Source organism: Hoplias malabaricus, chromosome Y (genome assembly GCF_029633855.1).
Source record: "Hoplias malabaricus isolate fHopMal1 chromosome Y, fHopMal1.hap1, whole genome shotgun sequence".
NCBI classification, from domain to species: domain Eukaryota; kingdom Metazoa; phylum Chordata; class Actinopteri; order Characiformes; family Erythrinidae; genus Hoplias; species Hoplias malabaricus.
Genome location: NC_089820.1, coordinates 42888520 through 42901088, shown reverse-complemented (window position 1 = coordinate 42901088; position 12569 = coordinate 42888520). Strand labels below are relative to the sequence as shown.

The following is a 12569-nucleotide window of genomic DNA, read 5'->3' as shown; positions in this document are numbered from 1 at the left end:
TTTTAAACGATTCCAAGTGACGTCATGTCCAGTACGAACCGGAAGCCCGCGGGGTGCTGATTTGGGCGATGGTGTGTTATTTCGTGAAACACTACAACAACCGTGTCAGCGTCGAGAGATTTACCAGTAAAGAGGCAATGAGAAAGAAATGGGATTTCAGATGGTATTATACATTTGAACGAGCGTTTCAGTGTTTTTAAAGCTGAAGAAAGAAACCGCGAACTGAGTTCAAGACTTTATTTTAAACTTCGAAAACTTTTGAATGGGATTAAAATAGATTTGGAGAGAAGCTGAACTCAGGTAACGTTAACGGCTAGAGTGATCTTAACTTCGGAGGACATACAGTAACGGTTGAGATGAATCCATCTAGTTTCATTTTATTTAACAGGGCATAAGTTAAAGTCGTTTTGGCGCTGATTTTGAATGACACTTCCAAAGTATAAAGAAACCGGGGAGTTGTACACTGCAGTAAATGGAGCTGACAGGGAAACTTCTGGAAGTATTTGAAGTTATTCCCGACTTTCTCCCTCCATTTGAGGTAAATATGGGCCATCAAACCCTTGTGTATGTTCTTGAAATAAATAGATTTTTAAAATGTTATTGTTGGTTCTCGTTTGAAAATATAGCAATAACATAGCCATACTTCTTTTGAAAATCTAGCTATAATTTTTAACGTACCGAGGTTACGCCAAGGTTTGTAGTTTATGTTTAGAGTTAGCATTGCTTGGTTACAGTAATTGAGAAGTCCTCACAAATACAGAGAAACCCGACATCTGTGTTTGCTTGTCTCTGAATCGTAGGACAAGTGTAGACGTTCAGCGGTTTTAAAAGTGCAGCGAGCAAGAGCAGAAAGGCTGCCGTTTGGTGACAGGCTGAGATTATGTCGAGGTATATTATTACCCAAGTTAGGTTACACAGATGTCTGTGCAAGTCCCTAGAAATATAGTGACACATACATCTGTGTGTGTGTGTTGCCTGACGATCATATATAAATAGAATTTTTTGCAGGCCCTTTTTTTCAGCACCTAGAATAATGTTCTGTTTTGTCACGAGTATAGTGAGACTAATATTGTGAATGTGCGTGTGTGTTTGTGTAGCTTTGCCTGTGAGAGTGAGATGTGTTTGAGTGATGGGGCTGTGTTTCAGCTCCGAGATCACAGAGGAAGGCAAAAGGGCGAAGATCCACAGTGCTCATATAGACCGAGAATTGTACATGTTCGCCAAGAAGGAGATGAATGTCGTCAAAATCCTGCTGCTTGGTAAGGGCAATAACTTCCAACATTTAGGTGGGACCTCCCAGACAGGGATTATATTTAGTCCTGGACTATATCCCCCTTTCAATGTAAACTCACAATTCAATGCTGTTTAGTCCAAGACTAGGCATAATCCTTGTCTGGGAAACCATCTCTTTGTGTTTTTTTTTCCTTTAGTCCAGTTTAACAGTTATTGGGGTAAGTGCTTAGTGTTTGGATTCAGTGGTGAGTGAGAGAAGTGTTAGACAGACAGACAGACATGGACAAGGGATGTGGGGTCTATGAATGTATATTGATTATACAAGGAGTTGTGGATTAAGCGACCTGGCCTATGTGTGTTTGCGCATAGGTGCTGCAGAGAGTGGTAAAAGTACTTTAGTGAAGCAGATGAAGATTATCCACAGCCATGGCTTCACACAACAGGAACTGACCAGCTTTAAGGTGAGCTGACCTAGAGGAATGTGCTTGCGTGTCTGCATGTTTGTCTGAGTGTAATGCTGATGTACCTGCAAGTTAGAACCCTGGTATGAGCATTGATGATTTTCTCTGTTGTTTTCTGCAAGAGAAATAATAGTCCTGTCTAGCATGTAACAAGTGTGGAATATAGATTGGCATTATATTTCTGAATAAAACCTCCCTGTAAAAGACATCATGGCACTGATGCCACTGGCACTAACCCACCCCATAGCATGATGGGTGCTGCTTTTTAACTGATAACAATCCGATTTTGACACTTTTCCTCTTTGGCTCAGATAAATGTCCAATATTTTCTAAAATAAATCTGAACAGTGGACCTGTCACACCACAGCACGTTTCCAGGCCATCTGGACTTAAAGATGATACAGATGCAAGTGTTTTGTTTACTGACAAAGATTTTGGACAGAGTATGTTGACGATTGTCTGGACAATGTAATTCCAAACTTAGCTCCCTGATATCTATCCAGTCTTTTTTCAGTACATTACTCATTCAAAGTTCAAGGAAACTCACTACTTGAGAATGTTTTATTCATTCATTCATTTATTCAATCATTATCTATAACCGCTTATCCAGTTCATGGTCACGGTGTGTCCAGAGTGTACCTAGAATCTCTGGGCGCAAGGCAAGAACACACCCTAGAGGGGATGCCAGTCCTTAACAGGGCAACACACACTCACACAGTCACACCTACGGACACTTTTGAGTTGCCAATCCACCTACCAATGTATGTTTTGGACCGTGGGAGGAAACCGGAGCACCCGGAGGAAACCCACACGGACACTGGGAGAACACGCCAAACTCCTCACAGACTTGAACCCACAACCTCCCGGTCCCTGGAGCTGTGTGACTGCAACACTACCGGCTGCGCCACCGTGCCGCCCCCAAATTACAAAAATATTTCTAATTTTTTCAGTTATCTACTTGAGTATCATTTTCAAAAATAAACACATGTAGAATTTGATACCTTAAACACACCTAGGACAGAGGCTGTGTTACAGCATCTTGGCTTTGAATTACGCTTTTAATAATTTTGCAACTGATGATAAATTGTTGCAAATTTGTGCATTCTTACTTGATACAAGACTTGAGCTGCTCAACAGTCCAAGGTCACAATTGTCAGGGTCTCCTCTTCGTGATGTATCTTAGGAGACAGAAATGTTCTGCAGGCCAGTCAAGCACATGCACTCTATGTCTGCAAAGTCATACTGTTGTAGCATGTGCAGAATGAGGACTGACATTGTCTTGCAGTCTATGTGAAATGCCTAAGTATGCATCCACATCAGTTAAGCCTATGCCATGGGCACTGATGCATCCCCCATGCCATGATATTAGCATTTGCACTTTACAATGCTAACGATATGGATAATCCCTCTCACACAGGGAATTTTGTGTCCATTTTTTTCACAAATCACGCTAAAGCATGCACTCCTCTGGCCACATCACACATTTCCAGTGTATTTCAGGACACCTTAGATGAGATTCAACCCAGAGAACTTGGTTTCTCCATAGAATCAATGTGTATCTTGCTAATTGTATAATAGTCTTCCATGTAGCATTTCTTGATACAGCAGCAGACCGCAGACCAAACAAATCAAAAGTTTACTTGCAAAAATTTGAGTCTTTGGTAGCTGCTCATTTTTATTACATTTATATTTACCTTTTTATTGTTGAATGTTTTAAAACAATGCAACTTTTTTGATTGTATTGCAGGCAATACATTATAAATTTGTTTATAAAGTACAATTAAGTTGCTTAAAAAATAAACGTGGAAATGATTTAAAAGTTAAATAAATGTTCAAGAAAATTAACAAGTCACAGATTCTTGTTTTTACTTAATTTTATGAAATGTTCAAATCTCCTGGAACTACTTTTGTAAGCTAAAATTTGTTAGAACTTCACTCTGAATATTAACTTTTGTTATAAGTTCTCTCTGCTTCATGCTAATTTTTTTTATGATATCTTCTTGGAACTTATGATTTTTAAGCTTCTTTTTTTTTCTAATTCTTTGAAGTTCTCCATTCCATACTTTTAACTGAATGCTGATTGATCAGGGCCACATTGATCCAACAACAGTCACTGTCTTTGCCACTGCTGTTTTTACAAACCAGTGGAACAGTTAGACAGAGAATCTATCTCTCTCTCACACACACACACACACACACAGACCCTCACACTTCTTTTGATGTTTTGAACTTTGGGACCTCGCTGACATCATCCATGTCTATCTCCAGCCACAATGACTTCCTCTCACCAAACAAAACTAAGACCTGTGTGTGATGTAATACATTTGATACTGTAACACTAACTCATTGCCTAAATTTATCTTTTTCTCTCTCTCTCTGCATTTTTCTTGCTCTCACTTGTTCCCTCTCTGTTTCATTCTCTTTTAATTGTTCCTTCTATTGCGCTTCCTTTTCTCTAATTTTCCTAATTTCTCTAATTCTCTGTAAATGAGAAGTAAGAGTTTGTTCAAACAGTCGAACAGTATTTAGTGTTTAAATTATTACTTTTTTAGTTTTGTACTCCTTTGCAGGTCTTGTTTGTTCTGTTATCTTTTTTGCTTTTTGTGGCTTTTTTCATAGTTAAACACTACTCAGGTCGGTGTAAATTTCATTTTACTTAAGTTAATTTTTAAGCATGTGGTCATTAGCTTGTTCCTCATCCCTCTCTTACATTTAAAGCTTTGTACAATTGGAAGAATAAAACAATCGTTTGTATCCTCACAGTTCCTCTACTATACAAACGCTGCCATTGTCATAAAACACACATGTCACACAGTAACATCCTGCTGAATGTTTGTCAGGTGATGTGTCATGAAATCACAGGATAGTAAGGCCAAGCCCTGATAAAAACTTTCTTCAGTTTCTTCATTTCGTGTAGTATGTGAAGTACACTCAAAATCTTTCCGAAGAAAGTTGCTCAAAGCAGCTGACCTTAAAGATTTATTTAATTAAAAGCAATAGTATTTTTAAGTGTGGAAGGGACAAATTACGGTGATAAATGGCATACGAGTTCTTCTTGCCACGTCACATGTCTTTATATATTTATGTCAAATGCACAACCTTAAAATCACTGTGATGCTTCATAGACCTGTAATGGGGGAATAAAGCCTCTGTCATTGCTTCTCCAGAAACTTTTTATGGAAATGTGATTCACCCTTTGTCAAACCAAAAAACAGCTAAGTACTACTGAAGAGAGACTGTATACCAAAAGAGAGAGCCATAGATCCTTTGCTTCATCATGGAAGAACATTGGCTTGGTTTCAGGAGGCAACTAATTGTCTTGGCGTCAAATATAAAATTCGTTTTATTTCTCAGTATTTCTTCATAAATGTAGAAAGCAATATGTTCCAAAACATATAGTACAATTTCACATGGCAATTTATTTACAAACCTTATATCCAGAAGTTTGGAAGCAGAGTAAAATGTAAATGAAAACAAAATGCAATTATGTAAAAATGTATTTAGTTGAAAAATAGTACTAAGACAGCAGTTTTTAGGTTGAAACTCCGAAATGTTATAGTTTTTTTATTTTATTATTATTTTTTATTTATTTATTTTATTTAGATTTTCATGCCAGAAATGCTTTCCAAAAAATTTGGGCCAGGGGCATGTTTACCACTGTGTTGCATCACCTCTTTTCTGTGATAGCTTGGGAACTGAGAAGAATAATTGCTGTAGTTTTGAAAGTGAAATTTTGTCCCATTCTTGCTTGATTTGGGATTTCAGCTGCTCAACAGCTTAGGGATTCCATTATAGTGATTTGTGTTGAACGCATCAGTTGTTTATCAATGGGTGATGGGCCTGGACTGTTTAAGCTCCCAGACCTGCTCCAGGGTGTTCTACCCACGTTGCATGGGTTTCCTCCAGGAGCTCCAGTTTACTTCTTTAGACCAAAAACTCACATTGGTAGGTGGATTGGCTACACAAAATTGTCCATTGGTGTGAATGTGTGAGTGTGTGGTACCCTGTGGTAGACTGGCGCCCCATCCAGTGTGTGTCCCTGCCTTGTGCCCAGTGATTGTGGGATTTGCTCTAGACACACCATGACCCTAAACTGGATAACAGGTTATAGACAAGGAGTAAATGGATGAATAAAATACAGGCAGGAGATTGATAGATTTGTCTATGTGAATTTAAATAGAGTGTTTAAAAATGCTTGTAAAATGCATCAAATATTTGTAGAAATCAGTATAGAGCCTAAATACATAGAAAGCTATGTAAGGTAGACTGTAGTGTGATAGTAATTTACAGTAATGCATGTATTAATAGTAAGGTGAGGTAAGGTGTGTTGTAATACATTGAACAGAATGTTTTAATGCATGTAATAATGGATGGAGTGATAATTGTTATAATGTGTGTACTAATTCTTATTGTAATGTGCATATGTTGCAATGAAAGTTGTTAATACATGGAGAATGTGAGGTGTAATAGGAGTAAATGTGTGCCTAAACTTCCAAAGAACAAGAACAATTTCACATATTTAAAGACATATTTGTTGTTCTTGCCCTAGTTTGATGAAAATCTTCTACTGTTGGTCTGTCCTTTTTTAGATGTTTTGAGGAGGTTAAAGCTATATAAAGCTGTAATTATGGCCTGTGGCTTGTTGAATACAAGTTTAAGAACCTGGACACTGTAACCAAACAAATGCTGGCTTACTCTGAGAAACAACCAAAAGTCAGCTGGCAAAACCAAACCTTAGAAGTGTGTGGTTAAGTACGTGCGTGTGTGTCTGTGTCAGACAAGTAGGTGTATGTAGAGCTGTTGTAGTAAGTAAATCTTTGTAATGTTGCATTATGGAAGGAAATTGGAAAAACTATTACTTTTTTTTCAAAGAAAAACTTTTTTTTTCGAAGGTGATAGAGCTCCATCCAATAACTTTGGGAAGATTTGTGATTAGAATGTCCAACATCAGTACCTGACTTCACAAATGCTCCTGAAGATGTCATCAAAAATTTTAATAGCAAAGTACATTTTATTTTCTTTTTAAAATGTAGGCTCATTACCTGTTACCTGCACCTACCATTTAAACCATAAAGCCATAAATATCACTAAAATAATGAAGTCTAAAATGTTTTCTGTGTAACCATGTTTCCAGCATCTATTTCCTGTCATAAAGTTCGTTGCAGATTAGTCCAGATTGTTGTTGTACTAGAGGATATAAACATGGCTCAAGAAAAAACAACATTCCTGCTTCATTATCTCTTACCTACTACCGACATTTTTAGAAATCTTATGCCTTAAGTTCTCCTGCCAGTTAACTAGAAAAACTGGCACTACCACTTAGTATGGCATAAAGGTAGTTTAAAGAAGCAGTCAGTCGTTTCCTCCAGAGATCCTTCATATTATGAAACAGCTGTTTAAACTGACACCTAGTGACCTGGATGTGTTAGTAATTATGTATTAAAACCATGTATTAAAATGTTTTAAACATGACCTCCTTTATGTGAAGGGACCAGTTCTAGGACACGTACTCTTAATTCAGACTACAAATTTTGTTCTTTATTTCACGTGACTTTCACATTACCAAAAAGTGCAAAAAAGAATGTCTATTGTTTGTAAAGATATTCATACACTGGATATATTTTTCAGTGTACAGTACATTGTTTTAAATTAATTAATTAATAAAAAAGGACGTGTGTCTACTACAGGGATGTCAAACCAAATCCACCAAACCAAGCAGAAGCGGCACACTACTGAAAGATCTATTGATTAGTTCCATTGATTAAAAACAGGTGGAATCAGGTGTCACTTCTGCTTGGTTGGAAAGAAAACCTTCTCCCACACCTGCCCTCCGTGGATTTGATTCGACACCCCCGGTCTAGAATGTGTCTGGACATGTTTCCTTAACATTATCCCATCTCCTTTGTTCTTTCTTGTCTTCACTTTATTCCTTTAATCACACTATTGTTACTCGTCTTAATGGCTCGTCTTCCTACATATTAAAACTGTTCTCTGTATTTTCTACTTTTTCCCGTTTTTGTTTTGTTTGTTTCTCAATCATTCAGTATGTACACCTCTCTTTCTTTCTCTTTCTCTTTCTCTCTCTCTCTCTCTCTCTCTCTCTCTCTCTCTCTCTCTCTCTCTCTGGTTTGGCAGCTAATGACTAATTAACTAAATATGGTTGTATAATTCAATGAGAGGAATTGAGTACAGTAATCCTCGCTACTTCGCGGTTCATCTTTCACGGACTCGCTACTTTGTTTTTTTTAAGGGGGCTTTTTTATTATTTACATGTATTAGACTGGGCCTGTAGGTGACACAATATATCATTTACAAGTATTTCTTACGTACAGTACATGTATTGTTCATGTCCACATCCGAGTGAAATTTACTTACGATAAATCACAGCTTAGGAATTACTCTATTAAAGAAACTGGTAGGATATCACATGTAGTTCCAGCTGAAAAACATTATAGAATGACTGTTTAATGCAACTCCTCCTTGGATCACCACCTTAACGTGGTGGAGGGGTTTGCGTGCCTGCGTGAGCCTAGGAGCTATGTTGTCGAGGGCAATAGCCCCTGGTAGGGTCTCCCAAGGCAAATTGGTCCTAGGTGATGGGCCAGACAAAGAGTGATCCATAAAGACACGAATGAAAAAGATAATAACGAGGACACAGCCTCCCTTGCCCGGAGCAGGGTTACCGGGGCCTCAACCTGGAGCCAGGCCTGGGGGAGGGGCTCCTTGGCGAGCGCCTGGTGGCCGGACTTTCACCTATGGAGTCCGGCCGGGCTTAGCCCGAAGGGGATACATGGGTCCACTCTCTCATGGGCCCACCACCTGTGGGAGAGGTAGTAATCCGGGTCTGGTGCATTGTGGATCGGGTGGTGGTCGGGGTCGGGGGCCCTGGCGTTCCGATCCTCGATTACTGAAACTGGCTTTTGGAACATGGAATGTAACCTCTCTGGTGGGAAAAGAGCCTGAGCTGGTGCGCGAGGTTGAGAGGTACCGACTAGATATAGTTGGGCTCACCTCGACACACAGTATGGGCTCTGGAACCAATCTCCTCGAGAGGGGCTGGATGCTCTTTCACTCTGGAGTTGCCCAGGGTGAGAGGCGTAAGGCAGGTGTGGGCTTACTCATAGCCCCCCGGCTTAGCGCCTGTACGTTGGGGTTTACCCCAGTGGACGAGAGGATAATTTCCCTGCGCCTTCGGGTTGGGGAAAGGGCTCTGACTGTTGTTTGTGCTTATGCACCGAACAGCAGTTCAGAGTACCATGCCTTCTTGGGGACCCTAGAGGGAGTGCTGGAGAACACTCATTCTGGGGACTCCATTGTTCTGCTGGGGGACTTCAACGCTCACGTGGGTAATGACAGTGAGACCTGGAGGGGCGTGATTGGGAGGAACGGCCCCGCTGATCTGAACCCGAGTGGTGTTCAGTTATTGGATTTCTGTGCTCGTCACAGTTTGTCCATTACGAACACCATGTTCGAACATAAGGGTGTCCTCAAGTACACCTGGCATCAGGACACCCTAGGCCGCATTTCGATGATCGATTTTATAATCGTATCATCTGACCTGCGGCCATATGTTCTGGACACTCGGGTGAAGAGAGGCGCTGAGCTGTCAACTGATCACCACCTTGTGGTGTGTTGGATCAGATGGCGGGGGAGGATGCCGGACAGACCTGGCAGGCCCAAACGTGTGCTGAGGGTTTGCTGGGAACGTTTGGCAGAGGAACCTGTCAGAAAGATCTTCAACTCCCACATCCGGCAGAGCTTCGACTGCATCCCGGGGGAGGCCGGTGACATTGAGTCCGAGTGGGCCATGTTCCGGACCTCCATTGTTGAGGCGGCTGAACGGAGCTGTGGCTGCAAGGTTGTCGGTGCCTGTCGAGGTGGCAATCCCCCGGTGAGGGGGGTTGTCAAGCTGAAGAAAGAGTCCTATCGAGCCTGGTTGGCTCAGGGGACTCCGGAGGCAGCCGACAGGTACCGAGGAGCCAAGCGGCTCGCAGCCTCGGCAGTCGCTGAGGCAAAAACTCGGGTGTGGGAGGAGTTCGGTGAGAACATGGAAAACGACTTTCGGTCGGCTCCGAGAAGTTTCTGGCAAACCGTCAGGCGACTCAGGAGGGGAAAGCAGTTTTCCACCAACACTGTATATGGTGGGGGTGGGGAACTGTTGACCTCGACTGGGGACGTCACCTGAAGGTGGATGGAATACTTCGAGGATCTTCTCAATCCCACCAGCACGTCTTCCGCAGAGGAAGCAGAGCTTGGGGACCCGGGGGGGGGGGCTCGTCTATCACTGGGGCTGAAGTGGCCAAGGTGGTAGTGAAACTCCTTGGCGGTAGGGCCCCGGGGGTGGATGAGGTTCACCCCGGGTTCCTCAAGGCTCTGGATGTTGTGGGGCTGTCCTGGTTGACACGTCTTTGCAACATCGCGTGGACATCGGGGGCAGTGCCTCTGGACTGGCAGACTGGTGGTCGTTCCCCTTTTTAAAAAGGGGGATCGGAGGGTGTGTTCCAACTATAGGGGGATCACACTCCTCAGCCTCCCCGGTAAGGTCTATGCGGGGGTACTGGAGAAGAGAGTCCGACCGATAGTTGAACCTCGGATCCAGGAGGAACAATGCGGATTCCGCCCCGGTCGTGGAACACAGGACCAGCTCTTTACCCTCGCTAGGATCCTGGAGGGTGCATGGGAGTTTGCTCAACCAGTCTACATGTGTTTTGTGGATCTGGAGAAGGCATTCGACCGTGTCCCTCGGGGTATTCTGTGGGGGGTGCTCAGGGAGTATGGGGTACTGGGCTCTTTGTTACGAGCTATCCAGTCCCTGTACAAACAGAGCAGGAGTCTGGTTTGTATGGCTGGCAGTAAGTCCGACTGGTTTCCAGTCGGAGTTGGACTCCGTCAGGGCTGCCCGTTGTCACCGGTTCTGTTCACAATTTTTATGGACAGAATTTCTCGGCGTAGCCAAATGGCGGAGGGTGTCCGGTTTGGTGGTCTCAGGATACCATGTCTGCTTTTTGCAGATGATGTGGTCTTGTTGGCTTCATCGAGCCGGGACCTCCAGCTCTTGCTGGACCAGTTTGCAGCCGAGTGTGAAGCGGTAGGGATGAGGATCAGTACCTCCAAGTCCGAGTCCATGGTACTCAGTCGGAAAAGGGTGGAGTGCTCTCTCCAGGTTGGAAGTGAGATCCTGCCTCAAGTGGAGGAGTTTAAATACCTCGGGGTCTTGTTCACGAGTGAGGGAAAAATGGAGCGTGAGATTGACAGGCGGATCGGTGCAGCGTCAGCAGTAATGCGGGCTCTGTACCGGTCCGTTGTGGTGAAGAAAGAGCTGAGCAGAAAAGCAAAGCTCTCGATTTACCGTTCAACCTACGTCCCAACCCTCACCTATGGTCACGAGCTTTGGGTAGTGACCGAAAGAACGAGATCGCGGGTACAAGCGGCTGAAATGAGTTTTCTCCGCAGGATGTCTGGACTCTCCCTTAGAGACAGGGTTAGGAGCTCGGACATCCGGGAGAGACTCGGAGTGGAGCAGCTGCTCCTCCACGTCGAGAGGAGCCAGTTGAGGTGGTTCGGGCATCTGGTCCGGATGCCTCCTGGACGCCTTCCTGGAGAGGTGTTCCGGGCATGTCCAACGGGGAGGAGGCCCCGGGGCAGACCAAGAACACGCTGGAGAGACTATATGTCTCGACTGGCCTGGGAACGCCTCGGTATACCCCCGGAGGAGCTGGCGTCGGTGGCTGGGGAGAGGGAGGTCTGGGTTTCTTTGCTCCGACTGCTTCCCCCGCGACCCGGACCCGGATAAGCGGTGGATAATGGATGGATGGATGGATGTTTAATGCAAAGGGTGGGTTGTTAACAGTACAGGGAGGGTTTTAAAAGTCCAAATACTCGTTAAATACATTAAAAAATATATCTTTCCTCTACTTCACGGAAATTCGTTTTTCGCAGTTGGTCTTGGAACGCATCCCCCGTGAAAAACGAGGGATTACTGTATGACTGTAGGTGTAATTGAGTAAGAGTGTAATTAAATAAACATGTAATTGCATGAGAAGGAGGCAGACATCAGTGTGTAGAGTCCATTCTTGTAGAGAGACATAACCACTCCCCCCAAACACTGAGGAAACACTTAGAGACTAGGGATGCACCGATTTTGATTTCTTTTGGCCGATACGATAATTAAGCACCTTGGAGTAGCCGATACTGATAATAACCAATAATTTTGTCTTTTTGTAATTGAAGCAAATTCAAATTGGATTAAAGCAAAACAAACTTGTTGTCATAGGACAAGCCTTTTCCTCAATATTTGTACATTTCTGTACTTTTTAATTTAAACTTTAAGTGTATTAGGTGTAGTATTAGGTGTATATTTTTATCAAACAGTTACTGCTGGTTCCGCATTAATGGGGCACTAATTAGTGAAGCACTGGGTTTGATTTAGAGAGTGAGGGAGAGAGCGTCATAAAGTAGTTTTGAGAGAGAGTGTTTGTAATTGTTTTTTAGTAATACATTCAGATGCTGAATGGCTCTGTATCATGTGTTTTATATAAGAAGGGTTCATTTTGTTTGAAAGTATCTGTCGTTTAACATGCTGTGTGTCTGTTCCCACTGCTCTATATGTGTGTACGTGTATTGAGCATCTCTCATATTTTAAATTAGTTTTCACCACAGAAATATTTAATCCCAGAGACTGTTCTCTGCAGAAACTGTGGAAACGTCCACACAGCAGACAATTTACAGGCGTCAGTGCATATGCACAAGCACACAAAGGCACCAAGTTATCGGTTGTAAATTTGGCAAAAATTCCAACATTGGACCGATAACAATAATAAAAAAAAACATCCATATGTTGGTAAATAATAAATTGGCCACCGATATATCGTGCAT

At 42.6% G+C, this 12569-nt stretch overlaps 1 protein-coding gene across 1 annotated transcript in view; it reads left to right on the top strand.

The window, feature by feature from the left end:
• Positions 1–149: 149 nt before the first annotated feature.
• Positions 150–12569, top strand: part of LOC136678925 (guanine nucleotide-binding protein G(o) subunit alpha-like) — a 43862-nt gene continuing 31442 nt past the window's right edge. The window contains exons 1-3 of the mRNA XM_066657115.1: positions 150–538; positions 1098–1259; positions 1603–1694. Coding sequence (XP_066513212.1) covers positions 1130–1259; positions 1603–1694 — 222 coding nt within the window. The 5' untranslated portion in view covers positions 150–538; positions 1098–1129. The remainder of the gene's footprint in view (positions 539–1097; positions 1260–1602; positions 1695–12569) is intronic.